The sequence below is a fragment of the Podarcis filfolensis genome (assembly GCF_964270895.1).
Source record: "Podarcis filfolensis genome assembly, chromosome: 5".
Classification (NCBI taxonomy): domain Eukaryota; kingdom Metazoa; phylum Chordata; class Lepidosauria; order Squamata; family Lacertidae; genus Podarcis; species Podarcis filfolensis.
The window spans coordinates 844210-862058 of record NC_139608.1 but is presented as its reverse complement, the minus strand read 5'-3'; the positions used below and the strand labels follow the sequence as shown (position 1 = coordinate 862058).

The 17849-nt window shown below is 48.7% G+C and overlaps 1 protein-coding gene across 2 annotated transcripts in view; it reads right to left on the bottom strand.

Annotated features, from left to right (window-relative positions):
• LOC310762152 (putative cation-transporting ATPase 13A4) overlaps positions 1-17849 on the bottom strand; it is a 53395-nt gene that overhangs the window by 16438 nt on the left and 19108 nt on the right. For both annotated transcript variants that reach the window (XM_083612735.1, XM_083612736.1), the window contains exons 9-17: positions 16043-16174; positions 14929-15093; positions 12213-12370; positions 6528-6716; positions 4577-4638; positions 3185-3335; positions 2748-2825; positions 2018-2177; positions 63-174 (exon numbers count right to left, since the gene is read on the bottom strand). In XM_083612735.1, the coding sequence (XP_083468861.1) occupies positions 63-174; positions 2018-2177; positions 2748-2825; positions 3185-3335; positions 4577-4638; positions 6528-6716; positions 12213-12370; positions 14929-15093; positions 16043-16174 (1207 nt within the window). The remainder of the gene's footprint in view (positions 1-62; positions 175-2017; positions 2178-2747; positions 2826-3184; positions 3336-4576; positions 4639-6527; positions 6717-12212; positions 12371-14928; positions 15094-16042; positions 16175-17849) is intronic.

Genomic DNA, 17849 nt, shown 5'->3' with positions numbered 1-17849 from the left:
TCTCTCTCTCTCACACACACACACACACACACACACACACACACACAGGCGTTCTCTTTTACCTTGTCAGGGAAGCCACTTCCATTCCCGCCGGCAGACTTTTTTGCGCCAGCCCAATGACTCGGAAGCCCCGAGAGGTGTAATGCTGGAGTTTGCTGGGGAAGGTGTCGGGCACTGGGAAGGCAAGGACAGAAAGAGAGTCTGCTAGAAGTGGCCCCTCCAGCCCCAGGCCCTGCCCTCACAGGCAGGGCCAGCTTAGGGCCCCACTCTCTTGGAGCCCCCCAAAAAATGAAAGGAAAAAACCTGGATGTACATTTCATAAAAATTAAGATAAAAAACAAATAAAACCTACATACAGCAACAGTGTTTTGTGTTATGTAGGCTCCTATGATGTAATTAATGGGCTCCGCCTGCTAGCCTACTCCCTAAAATATCACTGCTTTGCTTCTTTCTATATATAGGGTGCCTACATTCTGCATAGACTGATGGCATGGCAACATGTGCAAATGGCTTGAGATAACCTATTGTTGTTGTTCAGTCGTTTAGTTGTGCCCGACTCTTCGTGACCCCCTGGACCAGAGCACGCCAGGCACTCCTGTCTTCCACTGCCTCCCTCATGCTGGTAGCTTTGAGAACACTGTCCCACCATCTCGTCCTCTGTCGTCCCCTTCTCCTTGTGCCCTCCATCTTTCCCAACATCAGGGTCTTTTCCAGGGAGTCTTCTCTTCTCAGGAGGTGGCCAAAGTCTTGGAGCCTCAGCTTCAGGATCTGTCCTTCCAGTGAGCACTCAGGGCTGATTTCCTTCAGAATGGAGAGGTTTGATCTTCTTGCAGTCCATGGGACTCTCAAGAGTCTCCTCCAGCACCAGAATTCAAAAGCATTGATTCTCCGGCGATCAGCCTTCTTGATGGTCCAGCTCTCACTTCCATACATCACTACTGGGAAAACCATAGCTTTAACTATACGGACCTTTGTTGGCAAGGTGATGTCTCTGCTTTTTAAGATGCTGTCTAGGTTTGTCATTGGTTAGATACCTATGAGGTCCATAAATTACCATACAGCATATATTCAACACAAAAAAAGCGACAATTTGTTGTGGACAAAGGACAGCTGGACATATTAAGGGCTCCATTACCTTCAGGAGCTGAGGGCCTCATCAAACCTCAATCTGGCCCTGCTCACAGGGGCCGACCAGCAGCCCCAGAGGGAAACCTGCAAGCAGGATCCGAGCACAAGAGCACATCTCCCCTCCTGCTCTTTCCAGCAACTGAGATTCAGAATCATCGCTGCCTCCAACTGTGGAGGCAGAGCAAAGCCATAGAACTGGGGGGCTGCCCAGGGATGGGACCCAAAGCCTTTCCTGAGAGACCCTTCTGTCCATGTGCAGAGTGCTTGAGTCCAGAGCCTCTCCATTCCTCCATTCCTGCCTGCTGAGAAGGAGAGCATCCCTCTATGGCAGGGCAGGATCCTGGCTCAGGGCAGGTCCCCAAATTCGACTAGCCGGGGGGGGGGGCAAGTCCCAGTCCTGAGAGGCCTTGATAATAATAATTATAATTTTTTATTTATACCCCGCCCTTCCCGGTTCAGAAAACTGGGCTCAGGGCAGCTAACAACAAATTTAAAACACTTAATTGGTGCAACAAAAAACAGCATAAAATACAGTATAAAATGTGAAGAACAAGAAATTCAGAATTCAAAAATCAATTTAGGGGGGAGAATCCATCCAATAAACATTAGATGATCACCAGGGCTAGCTGGCTAATTAGTCCTATTTGGGCCAGCGAGGAGACCAGGGGAGAATTAGCTGTGGGATCCCAGAGCGGGTAATCTTCATAAAAGGGGAGGGGGAGGGAAGGATGGGGAATAAAAGATCAGGCTAAGTTCAAATTGAAAGTCAGGCGGAACAGCTCTGTCTTACAGGCCCTGCGGAAGGAGGTTCTCCAGAAAGTCCACCCCCCAAAACTGGCATGGGGTGGGGGGGAGTGAAGGGGGCAGTGCCTGCAAAGCTGTCGGTCACCTGTCTCTGGCCAGCAGAAGCTGACCACTCTCTCGGGAGCCCCCTTCATGTAGACGTGGCGCTCCCCACCAAACTCCTGGGCGACGACGGTCATCCTCTGCAGGGCTGAAGAGAACGGGAACTGGCGTAAGATGGCCAGGCCGCCCACGGCAGCAGCACCCTGGGGAGACAGGCAAGAGGAACAGGGCAGCGGGTGCAGAGAGGAGGGAGAGGGGCTCCTGCCCAGGGGGCCCAGGGGTCGGAGGGCAGGGGCCCGGGAGCATAGCTGTCAATGTTTCCCCTTTTTAAAGGGAAATTCCCTTATTCCAAATAGGATTCCTTGCAAGAAAAGGGAAAAGTTGACAGCTATGCCCTGGAGCAACTGCTGGGGGCACGACTTGGATCAGGGCCGTGGCACCGCGGGAGGAGGGAGCTATTAAACCCCCCGCCCACACGGAGCGTTTTCCCTATTATAATCACACACTCTGAAGCCCCCTGACAGCGACTGGGGGGGCATTTAAATCTAGAACCTGGAGAGCAAGGGCAGTGGTTAAAGTGCTGGACTTGAGTTCGAATCCCTGCTCAGTGGGCGACCTTGGGCTAGTCGCTGCCTCTCCTTGGGCAGGAAGAGATTCATTAATCCCAGAGGAATGCAGAAGTGGAGGGAGCCAGACTTCTGGGTGAGCAAGCTGCCTGATCTGCCTGCCCCCCCTCTACCTGTCCAAGGTGAGTGACAGACACCTGGGCTCACCTGTTGGGCCTTGACTCCTGGCCTGACTATCACGGCACCTGCCCATTCTCCATCTTCTCTGCTGGAATCCTCAATTTCCTGTTTATTCAAAATAAAAACAACAGCAGATCCCAGTTAGGATTAACATAGCTTATGTTAAAATATGTTTAATTACTGTTGAAAATGATATGCTGAAAATTAATAAAAATCTATATAAAAATATTAATAAGAGTCTCGTGCTCTTCCGACTGAGCTATCTGAAAAGCAGTCTCTGCCAAAAGAGATCCCTGTGCCCTTGGAGGGGAGAGCAGGGCAGAGGGATGCTCTCCTGAAGGAGCCACCCGGTGCAAAGGGCTTTCCCACCAGCCTGGCCTGCCAAGCGGCGCCCCCCCCCCAGCGCAGGCACCCCCCCCCCGAGGGGAGCCCTGAGCTTCTGCACAGCAAAGAGAGAGCTTCACCCAGCCGGTTGCCTCGAACATCTTCATGTCCAGCGGATCTCCGTGGATCTTCCCGTCCAGGAGCAGCAAGGAGTGGCAGCTGGCCATGGCTCCGCACGCCAGGCCCCAGGGCAGCGGGGGGCCGGAGGAGAGGCAGTGGGCGCCCTGGAAGCTGCGGGGAGAGAGGAGAGCAGGCGGCATGAGGCAAGCAGGGTGCCCAAAGGGACCGGCCCAACAGCTGCCTTGGAGAAGGGCGGCCCAGGTGTGTTTCTGAGCCTGCAAGAAGTCTCCGAGTCAAGAATCACAGAACCGTCCAGCTGGGAGGGCCCCCCAGAGATCATCAAGTCCAACCCCCACAATGAAGAAATCTTAGCACAGTGCAGCATATTATTAGTCCTTCTAAACCACCCTGGAAACTGAAGAGCTGCATGGAAATATGAGACGACAACAAGCAACACGTCAGCTAATAATATACTGACATTTCAATCTCAGTACAGTGGATGCTTGGGTTGCAAACGTGATCCGTGCGGGATGCGCATTCGCAACTCACAGCGTTCACAACCCACCGCAGCACGTCTGCGCACGTGTAGGTTGAGATTCGACACTTCTGTGCATGCACAAAGTGTGATTTAGCACTTGTGCGCATGAGTGACTGCCGAAACCTGAAAGTAACCCATTCCGGTACTTCTGGGTTTCAGCGGTCCACAAGCCAAAAAAACACAACCTGAAGCATCTGTAACCCAAGGTATGACTATATTGTATTTGAACATAATGGATTTCATTTTATATTGTTGCCAGCGGATGGAGAATTATCATTGAAACAGTTCATTATCCTGGGAGACCTGTCCTGTCTGCTTCTGTGCTCAGAGCACCCTATTGCGACGTTAGGAGCACCCATCATCTCACGTTTGTAGGATATTGACTGTGGAAAGGCATTCTGCCTCCATTGCAGTGATCTTTGACAGTGACTTCCCACTCCTGCCATTCCTGTTCATGGAACATTGATTTGATCCTTATTAGTTTGTGACTCCATGCACATATTATACATCTTCTGTTTATGAATTTTGAAACAATGGACCCTCTGGATGCGAATTAAATTCGTTCCAGGGGTCCGTCCGCAACCTGAAAAGTCCGTAGGCAGAGGCACCGCTTCTGCGCACGTGCGCAGCATGATTGAGTGCTTCTGCACATGCACGCAGGGCGAAACCCCAAAGTATACACTTCCAGGCTTGCCGCGTTCATAACCCGAAAGTTACGTATCCAGAGCACTACGTAACTTAGAGGGTCCACTGTAGTGTTATAAAAAATACTGTCAGTATATTATTAGCCAACTTGTTGCTTATTCTTGTTTAGAGTGTTCTGTTTTGCAACACAGGGGATTTTCTTTGGTGGAAATACGAGACAGGCAGGTACCTCTTTCCTTTGGCCAGGACCAGCCCCCAGAGATCCAGTCCGTCTTCGGTTAAGGTGCCAGTCTGGGGAGGGGCAGGGGAATTGGTCAGAGGGTGCCAGGATGGCAGGCAAGGACAAAACAAGGCATTGCAAGACCTGAAGCTGGAGGAGGAGGAAGAGGAGCCATGGGGAAAAGGGCAGCTGGCCTGGGGACCTTCCTTGGGGGTCGGGGGCCTCGTCCACAGAGCTCAACATGGAGGTAACCTCACCCCCCCCCGGGCTCCTAGAGGGCTTCCCACTTGGCGCTCAAAGGCCCCTTCTCCCTTGGGTGCTGTGCTCCTTCGGACGCAGGGTGGAGGCTGAGAGCAAGCGTGGTTTAGCTTCATAGTCAATTACACTGTTTGAAATGTGCATTTTATATTTGACTTCACTTAGCAACGTGGTGTGTGTGTTTTTTGAAACGTTTAAGCTTATTTTGGTTAACTTTGTGCTAAACATGTTGACCTCCCTTGTAACGTTTTATTTTGAAATCTTTAATATTTAATTTTCTCTGAATTATGTTGCTTTGACTGTACGCTCTATATTTGACTTTCTTCAGAATGTTTTATGGATCTTTTAATACGCTGTAAACCACTTTGAGATTTTTCTTTAAAATATAAAGCGGTATAGAAATGAAATACTGCCACCACAGTGGTACCTCTGGTTGCGAACGGGATCCGATCCGGAGGCCCATTCGCAAAATGAAAAGAGCGCAACCCGCAGCGGCGCATCTGCGCACGTGCGGGTTGCGATTCACTGCTTCTGCGCATGCGCATGACATCATTTTGCGCTTCTGCGCATGCGCGAGCGGTGAAACCCGGAAGTAACCCTTTCTGGTACTTCCGGGTCACCGCAGGACGTAACCTGAAAGAACGTAACATGAATTATTATTATTGTTGTTGTTTTATTTATACCCCGCCCATCTGGCTGGGTTTCCCCAGCCACTCTGGGCGGCTTCAACAGAGACCAAAAATACACTAAAATGTCACACATTAAAAACTTCCCTGAACAGGGCTGCCTTAAGATGTCTTCTGAATGTCAGGTAGTTGTTTATCGCTTTGACATCTGGTGGGAGGGTGTTTCACAGGGCGGGTGCCACCACCGAGAAGGCCCTCTGCCTGGTTCCCTGTAACTTGGCTTCTCACAATGAGGGAACTGCCAGAAGGCCCTCGGCGCTGGACCTCAGTGTCTGGGCTGAATGATGGGGGTGGAGATGCTCCTTCAGGTATGAAGCGGATGTAACATGAGGTATGACTGTACTACTACTACTACTACGTACTCTCAAACTGGGAAGAAATATTCCCCTCCAGGAGCAGGAGCACTGCAGCTCTGAAGACCAGTCGGAATTCAGATTTGCTTCCCCAAAGCCTCTGACTGGTCGCTGGACGGAAGGAGGGTGTTGCACTAGGCTGGGGTGGTGTTATGTACTGAGTTGAATAGGATCCAAACTGCAGCAGTCTGATTGGTCCTAGAACAATAGGATCCAAAAGGCAGCAGTCTGATTGGTCCTAGAACAATAGGATTCAGAATGCAGCAGTCTGATTGGTCCTAGAACAATGCAGCAGTATGATTGGTTGGCAGGAACCACCCAGTCATGCTCCAGATAGAAGTGAATCCACAACTTGATTGGCTTACAGTAGAATTCCGGAATTAGCCAATCATGTGCAGCCCATTGTGTAAATAATGTATATAAAGCAGATACTTTGAGGGGACTTTCATTCATTCCTCCTCACCACTATGAGCTGAATAAAGAGCATGAAATCACTTTGCGACTCTGAGTATATTTCAGGTGGCCACACTTGGACCGCTTGTGAACATTCTGCAGCTTCCCATCAGCCAAGCCAAGAGCCTTGAAGACCCCCCAAAATCCTCCAGGCCAAGGGGGCTTCCTCTCCCTGCTGACTCCCCTGCCAGGCTCCCCCTCCCTGCGCACCTTGTCAAAGCAGATGAGGTTCAGCTGGCCGCACACATTGATCCTCTGGGGGCTGATGCAGAAGATCCCTTTTTTCTTCAGCCGCCTCTGGGTGTAAATGATCCCCGTGGTCAGCGCAGCCGGCAGGGCGGGAGGAACTGCAATGGTGATCACGTCCAGCGCCTTCTTCACCACCTCGCCAGCCTCCTCCTGGCTCAGGGAAGGGAGCAGAATTAGCACCCAGAGCAGCAGGGCAGGTTGGAAAGGCCACGTGAAACCCATGGCTCTTGCCAGCCACAATGGCTATGCTCTGCCTCCACAGCAGGAATAATAAGATTAAGAATAATAATAATAATAATAGTAACAAAAACTAACCAATAAAAAAAAAACATTCCTAATGATACCAACCAAGATGGCAGCCCCCAAGTAGAGGGATCAAAATTCAGGGGCCCCCAGGAGACACTGGCAGTGACACTGATATATATATATATTTCTGTTTTACAATTTAAAATACTCATTTTACATCCTTAAGATTTCAATGACTTCCCTTCTTCTCTTTCTGTGGTTCATTTTACATATAATAAATCCCTGCATATTTTAGAGAAACTATACCATTCAATATTCCACTACTGCATCCGTCAAAATTTATTTAGACTGTTGAATTTATCTTAATGCTGCCAACATTTTCAGCTATACACACTTATTTCCCATATATTCAATAAACATTTTCCAATCTTCTCTAAACATATGTTCTTCTGGTTCCCTTATTCTATATGTTAAGTCTGCGAGTTGTGCATATTCTTTCAGTTTAAGTTGCCACACTTCTTTGGTTGGGACGGGGCTCAATTTCCATTTTGGGGGCCAACAAAACACAGGCCACAGTGGTAGCACGCATAAATAACCTTTTTTGACACCTGGGATTTTCAGTCTGAATTATCCCCAGCAGAAAGGACTCTGGGTTTTTGGGGAAAGTACTTTTAAACATTTTTTTCAATTCATTATGGATCATTTCCCAATACTCTTTTACCTCTCTTTTGAGAGAGTCAGAACTTACAGGGTTAAGAAGTTCTGAGTGACGCCTCACATTCTTCGGAGGCGTGTTTAGAACACTGGGAGTGGTCAGTATCTCTGAGAGAGAGAGAGAAAGACACACGCAGTGTGAGTTTGCGAAGCTCCGGAAAGATGAGCTGTATGTCACCGGGAGATTAACGATCTGTTGTTTTGTACGAGATTAAAGCTACATGTAAGATAAGGAAGAAACCGAGCGTCTGCCTGATTTATTGCTGCACACAAGGCTGCTTGCTTCTGACGCTGTGCTTAATCTCTGCTAACTGGAGCTGGAAGCCAGGAGGCCTGGAGCAGAGACGCGCCGCGAAACGTGTGGGCTCCATGGGGCAAGCTGCCAGCAAAGGTTCCCAAAAGGTTATGAAAGATCAGCTGACGCTGTGAAGCAAGCCGAGACGCTGAGAGGAAAGCCAGCCAGCTGGGGAGCTGTGCCTTTGATCGTGAGGCAAGGAGCTCGCTGGGAGGTGCTGTGCTGTACCGGGTGCCGGGAGCAGCTACTACTGGTCGTAAGTAAGCTGGGCCCCGGGGGAGAAGATGGCAGACAGCCATGAATCGTGTGCAGTCCTTTTTGAAGAGGCAAACGGGAAGGAGCCCTGGGTCGAGTGGCAGGCACTGAAGAAAGTGGGAGCCAGACCAGAGGGGGCTAGAAGTCAGCCTGAGGGATGCCCAGAGGGGGCCAAGAGCTGCACAGAAGCTGGGGAACGCCCAGAGAGTCAAGGAGGGGCTGTGGGACGCCCTGGAAGCCCAAAGTGGGCTAGAGCCGTGTCAGGAAGCTGCTGCGATGCTTTGACACGCCAACGTGACAGGCAGCCGTGTGCTGGAAAGCTGCTGAAAGCTGGGAAGAGGAAAGCAGTGGCTAGCTGTTCCTCTGGAAGCTATGCACCCAGGAATGGGGGTGCAGGCCAGAAAGGCCAGTCCAAGGGTCTTGAGAGTGCCAAGGCTGTTTGGCAGGAGCTGGAGAAGGTTTGCAGAGAAACCACAGAGCTGGAAGCCAAAAGCCACGTCCCCAAGCCTCAAAGCGAAGCCTCAAGGAGAGCTGCTGGCAAGAGTGGGGGGGCACTGCAGTCCAAAGGCAAGTTTGAAAAGTTTTCCATTCGTCGCTGTTTTGTTTGCGGTTCTCCGGAGCACCTGCGCCGAAGCTGCCCACAAAGAGAGAAAGGGCAGGAAAGTCCCAAGGACATTTCCCATGGGAACCAGCCCGGGAGAAGAGGCCAGCGTGGAAAGTCCCAGGGTCGGCCGGAAGGGGAAGGAGGCGCTTATCAGATGTTTGCGTCGATGGCTGTTTTGAAAGACGCCGGTAAAGGCCCTAAGGAGGGGGGCAGAAGGAACTCTGTTGCAAAGGCAACGAAGGACAATGTGTTACGTTGGGTCATTGACTCTGCTGCAAATAGACATCTCGTGCCTGAGTCACCTGGTGTCCAGATAAAGAACTGCAGAGCTGTTTCAGCTGAGAAAACAGTGTGTTTTGCTGATGGGTCACAAAGGCTTGTAAAAAAGTCTGGGAATGTTTACCTTGTTTTCCTACAGGCGCAGCTGGAAGTCTACGTGACGCCGGGACTGAATTGTTGTCTTTTGTCTGTACCGTGTCTTTTACAGGAGGGGTACATGGTTTGTTTTGAGAACAATGTCTGTACAATTTCCAGAGGGGGGAAGCAACTGGTACGTGTTGAGAAAAATCAGAACAATCTCTTTGTTCTGGAAACAATACCTCTGAAGGAGGGAGCTGGGAAAGAAAACATGAACACTCATGTTTCATGTGCATGCGTGTGGCACAAGAGGATTGCACATGGGTCTTGTGATGACTTGCAGATGTTATCAGAATGCACCAAAGGGTGCAAGGTAAGAGAATGTGGTGCAACCCTAAATTGCAGGGCTTGCAGGAAAGCCAAAAACAAGGGATGCAGTTATCCCAGGGTGGAGAGGGTGACCACAAAGCCTTTTGAGCTTGTGCACGCAGACCTGTTTGGGCCTATGCCTCAGCCAAGTCTGGGCAAAGCCAGGCATCTGCTGATTTTGATCGATGATTATACTAGGAACTCCTGGGCTTTTACGCTGCAATCGCAGGAGGAAGCAACGCAACTGATCAAAGATTGGGTTGCGGCGGTGGAACAGAGGTTCTCCACCAAGGTGCAAGGTTTCCAGTTTGACCGTGGTTCAGAGGTCACTGGGTCTGCTCTAAAGAGTTTCTTTCGCCAGAGGGGGATACGTCACAAGGTGACTTCGCCTCAGAAGAATGGCGTGGCAGAGCTGAGGAGTAAGGCTCTGGTCCAAGTTTCAGAAGTCCTATTGAGTGACTCTGGGTTGCCTCACAGTTTCTGGGGGGAGGCAGTAAAAACGGCCAATTTCACGATGAACAGGTGCTACAATGCAGTGGTAGGTGACACCCCATATTTCTTGCTCAACGGACAGAAGCCACAGGTGCATTTCTTCCGTTCGTTTGGTTGCAGGGCCATGGTGCCTGTACCAAAGTGGTTGCAGCAAGAGGGTGGTCCAAGGTACCAGGAAATGATCTTCTGTGGGTATGAACCCGCGACAAAGGGGTGGAGATTTGCGTACCCAGAAGGTGATCAGACCAAGCTTCTGGTCAGTAAGCATGCTGAGTTCAAAGAGCAGCAGGGAAATAGTTCAAGGCGCAAAGTCAGCCATGACACTGTCTCAGTTTGTTTGTCTGAATCCGAATCTGAGCAGGAGGGAGAGCCAGGTAATGGTGATCTGGTCGATGATCAGGATCAGCACCAGGGGGAGGCGTCTCCACAGGTTGTGAAAGGAGTGTCCAAGAGTGAGCCCTCATCTCCTGTTAGAGTGATGGAGAAAGCTCACAGACGGGTCAAGTCAGAGGGGGAGTCTGATGAAGAAGACGCACTTGCTGGCCCCAGTGGGTCAGGAGAAGAACCCCAGTTTGTGCCCAGGCGGTCTTCACGGGCAACAAAGGGAATTCCACCTGAGAGGTTTCAAGTCACAAATGTGTGGGTTGGTCTCACACAGTGCGAACCAGAGATTTGTGAGGAGACTCAACAGGCAGGTGGGAAGGTGTGGGACACACAGAGGTCTGTAAAGGTGTGTTCACCAGTCCTCTCAGAATGTGATGCGAGAGGGGGTGTTGAGAGAGTCAGAACTTACAGGGTTAAGAAGTTCTGAGTGACGCCTCACATTCTTCGGAGGCGTGTTTAGAACACTGGGAGTGGTCAGTATCTCTGAGAGAGAGAGAAAGACACACGCAGTGTGAGTTTGCGAAGCTCCGGAAAGATGAGCTGTATGTCACCGGGAGATTAACGATCTGTTGTTTTGTACGAGATTAAAGCTACATGTAAGATAAGGAAGAAACCGAGCGTCTGCCTGATTTATTGCTGCACACAAGGCTGCTTGCTTCTGACGCTGTGCTTAATCTCTGCTAACTGGAGCTGGAAGCCAGGAGGCCTGGAGCAGAGACGCGCCGCGAAACGTGTGGGCTCCATGGGGCAAGCTGCCAGCAAAGGTTCCCAAAATTTACAAGTCCACCACATATGGCAGCGAGACTGTTTAGGGGAACAAAGACCACGTGTTTTCCTGTCAACAAATACAAGGAACAGAGGAAAAAGGGAAATGGCCACATGGGCAAAAGTTGGAATGTGTTTGGAAAAATCAAAGCCTCCTGCCTTCATTTTAGTATGAGATTCAGGCGTCTCAGAGAAACCAGCAATATGGTGCTGCTGGAAAAGTACTAAAACCAAAATGTCAAAACGGCCATGATGCAAAATACTCAGCTGCCACATCTAGATGAAGTTGATGCACTTTGCAGAACAGGCGAAGCTGATGGGAAAAATCCCAAACCAGCATGATCAAGTATTACAAAAGGATTGCAGTAAATTTATACGATATCTGAAAGATTACTGTAAGCAATTAACATCACCAGCAGGGGTGTCTGAAGACTTGTAGTGAGAAATTTTCTATCTTTTTACCTTTATTTAAATTTTGAGCCATTTCGTAATGAGAGTAATTAGAACTGGAAAACGTATAAAATGCAATGATATAAGGGTTAATTTTGAAAGCCTTGAGAAATGAGGAGGTTCTAGTAACAAGAGATAAAAAATTTGAAACTATAAATTTGGGAGATAAAATATTTAAGGACAAAGTAGTAGATATGAATTTGCTGAGCTAATTGCTAAAGAGGGATACAAAAAAGGGAGGTGTGAGGAAGTCAGGAAAATAAGTCAATCAAAGATGAATAACTAGAAAAGAGCGATCTGTGTTTGCCTTATTTTATTTGTTGAGTGTTGATTGTTTTTTCTCTTTTGTGAAAAACTGTATTGTTGTGTCTTATATTTTTTGTGTGTCTTTATTGTTTTATGTTTGGTTGTATCTTTTTATTGTCAAACCTAATAAAATATTATTATTAAAAAAAATAAAAAAATTTTGAAAGCCTTGAGGCCGGAGGGAAGGAAGTCCATAGGCTCTAAAGAGCCAGGGAGGAAAAGTAGATAATAATGATGTGAATGTATAATATTAAATGGAAAATAAATAAAAATTGTGTGTGTGTGTGTGTGTCACATCTGCGCAAAGAGTGTCTCCCTGGTTTCTGAAGGGAGGGGTTCCTGAGCAGGGTTCCCCCCTCCCCCTGGAGGATCCCATGGGAGATCCGCTGTTTGGGCGCCAACCGCTCACCCCGTTGAGGACAAAGACGCAGACGGCATAGACCATCCCGACGGCCGCGATCCCAATGAGGCAGAGGAGGAAGCGGATGCCGTCCCTGTAGAGACGGAAATTCAGGGGCTTCGGGTACAGAATGGACCTCACCAGGTCGCCTTTCGCTGTGTTGAAACCTGGAAGGCAGAGCAGGAGAAGCTGAGAAGAGCCTGGGCTGGATGAGGCCAGTGGCCCACCCCGTCCAGCACCCTGCTCTCACCGTGACCAACCAGATGCCTCAGTGGGGAAAAGCCTGAAGGCAGGATCTGAGCAGAAGGACAACTCTCCCTGGGATTTGTGGGATGTGATCCATGAGAGGCAGTCAAGTACAACATTCCTTGTTTTCCTAGAATGGACATGCAAGAGGATGTTTGGTCCAGCCAGCTGAAACTTCCTGTTCCTCCTGGCTGGAGCATCCTTCCTTTTGCATGTGATAGAAGGTGGGAGTGACCTCACCTGTCCAGGTAACAAAAGAACAAGTCACACAGCACACCTCCCTCTTTTTGACCTCCTTCTTCGTTTGACCAGTTTCTAGCTAGGACTGCTCTGCTAGCAGAAGCCCTGGGATTATTCCCCCATATGGTGTAGATCCACATGTACATATTCGTAACTAAGTCTGCCTTCAGGAATCCAACTGTGAACTGATGTAAGTAAACTTCTTTTATTGATTTTGAATGAGATTGTCACATCCTTATTATTTTAAGAGGGATTCAAGGGAACATACCAGGAACGTACAGTGGTACCTCAGGTTACATACGCTTCAGGTTACATACGCTTCAGGTTACAGACTCCGCAAGCCCAGAAATAGTACCTTGGGTTGAGAACTTTGCTTCAGGATGAGAACAGAAATGGCGCGGCGGTGGCGCAGCAGCAGCAGGAGGCCCCATTAGCTAAAGTGGTGCTTGAGGTTAAGAACAGTTTCAGGTTAAGAACGGACCTCCGGAACAAATTAAGTACGTAACCAGAGGTACCACTGTACAATTCAATCTGAGACAGTCTGAATTGTATAATAGTGAGAAGCTTACACAAGCCTGCAACCAGCTATCTGCTGTGCATGTAAAAGGGGAATGGAACTCTGTTAAGTAAAGGAACTTGCTAGTGCAAGTTAGGAAGGATATTAATAAACAATATATCCTCTCCTGCCACCCTGATCATTCCCACAGGATTCAGAAGCATGGCTGCCACATATAATAATGTGATGCAATGTAATAATATCTGGGGGCAGACCATCTGTCATCCTGGCTGGTCTTCTCTTCCTCCATGAATGTGCACAATCCTTTTCTAAAGCCATTGAGATGAGTGGCCGTTGCTGCCTCCTGTGGGATGGAGTTCCACAGGTCAACTAGAGCACCCCAAATGCAAACAGCAAAAGGGGAGCCTCAACGCCCAACAGCTCTGAGTTACAAGTCCCTAAAAGTGGGTCTGGGCTGAGGGTGGGGTTAGGGAGAGCTTGAGAGTTTGGGGGTGCCGTTCCAGAAGTGAGGGTTCAGGTCAGAAGATGAGAAGCAGAATAAGGAGATAGTGGATGCTGGGTTTCTCTGAATGGTTAATTGATGGTTAATTATTATTATTTTTAAATACAGTTTTTTCTATATGCCTTTATGCAAGAAATACTGTGAACCGCTTTCTTTTTCTCCTCTGTGAACTAAGGTAGAAGGTAAAGGACCCCTGACAGTTAAGTCCAGTGGTGAACGACTCTGGGATTGCAGAGCTCATCTCACTTTACAGGCTGAGGGAGCCGACGTTTGTCCCCAGACAGTTGTTCTGAGTCATGTGGCCAGCATGAGTAAGCCGCTTCTGGAGAACCAGAGCAGCGCACAGAAACGCCGTTTACCTTCCCGCCAGAGCGGTACCTATTTATCTACTTGCACTTTGATGTGCTTTTGAACTGCTAGGTGGGCAGGAGCAGGGACCGAGCAATGGGAGCTCACCCCGTCATTGCGGGGATTCGAACTGCCAACCTTCTGATTGGCAAGCCCCAGAGGCTCAGTGGCTTGGACCACAGCGCCGCCCGCGTTCCGTCCCCTCCGTGAACTAGCGGCATATAAATATTTTTGTAGATGAATGACATAAATAAACCGTGGCAAGTTCATCATCATCATCATTTTTTATTTGTATGCCGCCTTTCCACAGTTAAAACAATGCTAAGGCGGCTTACGAGATGAAAAGATTTACATAATTACAAACATAGCAAAGTTGTCTTCCTTTTGGCTCCTCCTGTATGGATTGGGCTAGGAAGCTTGCTGGAGGGCAGAATCCCACCCCCTTCCCTCTTTGCAGACCGAAACCCAGGACTCCCCCATGTGCTCTGGCGAAGGGGAGGGGCACATGAAGAGAGCATGTCCATGGGGGAGTTGGTCACCTTATGTTAAGGAATTCTGGAAAGCCCTGAACCCATGCCAGAGCCCCCCTGGCTCATCTGGGAGAAGGGCCCCCGTGCCCTCCCAGTTCAGATCTGGTGCCTGGACTGGGCCAACCCAGAGGCCTCTCTCCACTGGGGACGGAGGAGAGAGGGAAGGAGATGGGATTTCTGAGCTGCGATTCCTGCACTGCCGGGGGTTGGGCTGCATGGACTTTGGGGGTCCCTCTCAGTTCTACAGATCTACAATCCAAGAGGTGACAGGGTGACGCTCAGCAAATCGAGCAGAAGCCCCCTCCCCCCGCCGCCCTGCTCCCGGTCAATGCTGTCACTCACCAGTCCGCAGAATGACGGCTCTCACTGGACCCTTGGCCTGGATGACCTCCGTCCCACAGAAGAGAAGGTGTCTCCGGAAATCCTCCGCACAGCTCTCTCGCCAAGGCCGGCCGCTGTGCTGGTCGTCCCCAGGCAAGCAGGTCTTTGTGACTGGGATGCTCTCTCCTGGAGCAGAGCAGACTTGCATTAAAGGGGCGATGAGGTGGACTAGAGGACCTCTGGGAATCCCTTCCCAGTTCTAGGATTCTGTGTAGTGCCAGATTTACGTATAAGCTCAACAAGCTCTAGCTTAGGGCCCCCCTCTCTTGGGGGGCCCTCAAAAAAATTTAAAGGAAAAAACTGGATGCACATTTTCAAAATATAAAATAAAAACCAAATAAAATAAAACCTACATCCAGCTACAGTGTTTTGTGTTGTGTAGGCTCCTTTGATGCAAGTCATGGGCTCTGCCTGCTAGCCTGCTCCCTAAAATATCCCTGGTTTGCTCCTTTCTATATATAGGGTGCCTACATTCTGCTATTTTTAATTATTAGTAGTTTGAATCATATATTTACACCTATTATTATTTCATGTTATAGCAAGTTTCTAGAGACTAGTTTATGAGACTTTGTAAATTGTGTTCCTAAAGGAACTTTGGTTATTGCCAAATGCCAATGTTAAGTTTGTTATGAATAAAAAATCATTTTAAGTTAGAGCTTAATAATTATTTCACCATTAATAGACTTCTTCTTAATTGTATTTCAGTTCAACAATTGCTTTGATAAAATACACGTTTTGTGATGTGCAAATGGCCTGAGATACCTATGAGGTCCATCAATTACCATATAGCACATATTCAACACAAAAGAACAGCGACAATTTGTTGTTGACAAAGGACAGCTGGACATGTAAAGGGCCCGATTAGCTTCAGGAGCTGAGGGCCGCATCCAACCTCAATCCGGCCCCGATCTGTGGCAGCTTCTGCCTCTTCCTGCGCTGCTGAGTCTGGCTCCTGGCGCTTGGCTCTGGGGCTGCCACCTTCCCTGGGCACCTTCACCCAGGCAGGGCACCCTTGCCCCAGGGAGCATCCCTCAGCCGCACAAGGTAACACCACCCTCCTCCTCCTCCTCCTCACCTGTCAGCATGGCTTCGTTCACAACGCACTGGCCGTGGATCAGGACGGCGTCGCAGGGCAGCAGGCTTTTGTCCCCTCCCAAAACCAGGGTGTCTCCGGGCACCAGATGGCGAGACTCCACCTCTTGGACACCTGGTTGGAGTGGAGAGAGGCAAAGGTTTCTCTGGAACATCAAGAGGAACTATACAATGAACTAAAGGTCTTTAGATGGACGTTTTTGAAAAAGCCAGAGGCATTCTTGTTAGGAATCGTAGGAGAAGATCTAGTCAAGAACAACCAGAAATTGTTTTTATGTGCAACAACAGCGGCGAGGTTACTGCTAGCCCAGCAAGTACCAACAGTAGAAGAATGGCGACAGAAGGTAATGGGATATGCAGAAATAGCTAAATTAATAGAGGAAATTATACAACAGGGCGAGGAAACATTTCAAAAAGAATGGGAAAAAATTATGTTGTATATAGGAAAGATAAGATGAAACAGTGAAACCAGTAGAACTGGAAATAAACCTCATAACAGGAAAGATTAAGAAAAGTGATGGATAAATGAAAATAATAAGAAGCAAAATGTATAAGGAGATTAATATAACTAACAGTAGTTGTAAATGAATACAGACAGACAATAAGAATTGTATAAACAGGATTTATTTATTTATGGATCTACTATGGACAAATATGGAAAATGAATAACAATATACAAAATGGATGAAAATAATGTGATATAAAAAACCAGAAGAAGGAAGGAGGGAAGTCAGCGCTTGGGAGCAAGTATAAATGTAAAATGCAACACATTATGTGTATGTGGAGTATGCAACTGGAAAACTAATAAAGATTATTTGGAGGAAGAAGAAAAAAAGAGGAGCAGAGTAGAAGCTGTGGGGCAGGAGCCCCTCTCCCCTCCCCCCCTGCATTCACCCCAATTCTCTTGTGGGGCGATTGGACAACTTCTGTTGTTTGTGCATCACACACTTTTCCGTGCATTTCCCAGTCACTTTCCTAGCTGCAGAAGGAAGATTTCTTGCGCCAGAGGGACAAGAGCTTTATTCCACTTGAAGTTAATTTGGATGTCGTATAACGCCCCCCCCTTCAAAACAGCTGGGCTGGTTGCCAGTTCATTTCGGCAGCCAATCCAAGATGTTCCCGTTCGTGTTTAAAGCCTTAAATGGCTCAGGCTTGGGTAATGTGTGCTCAAAAGTGCATATATTAGTCAAAGCAACAGACAGAAATTGCTTTGCAGAAATGTGCGTTGGGGAAAATTGCATACTGATGTGCTATTCACTGATGAATTTTTATCTGGACTTTAACAAACAAAATTTGCAGACTGATGCAGAAATGTGGGAAATGGAGAAACTGATAGAAACTGAAAATGCCCCTCCCTGCTTCCACATGAGGACTTGGTCTGCAAACTGTTATTTAATGCAGCCTTACTGTGCCAGCTTCACTCAACCCTCTTGGTGACTCAGGAAAGTCTGCCATGCCCCACACTTTCTGGGTTCTGGCTGCACACACCCCACACGTCTAAAGCATATTCCCCACCCCCACCACCCTGGCAATCCAGGGAACTGTAGTTTCCCCCCCCCCCAACCATAATTCCCAGCACCCTTAGCCAACTAGCAGCTTCTGCTAACAGCCCTGAGGCAGCTGCAAGGATTAGAACCCGGGTCCCCTGCCAACATGAGCTCCTCGCACAGGAAGGACCAGTGAATGTAAACAAAGAACCACCGAAGCATTTAGCACATCAGTACATTTCCTCTGGCATTCGGAACCTCAGGTTTTTCTGCTTAAAATCAGGCGGCAGCAACTGGGCTTCT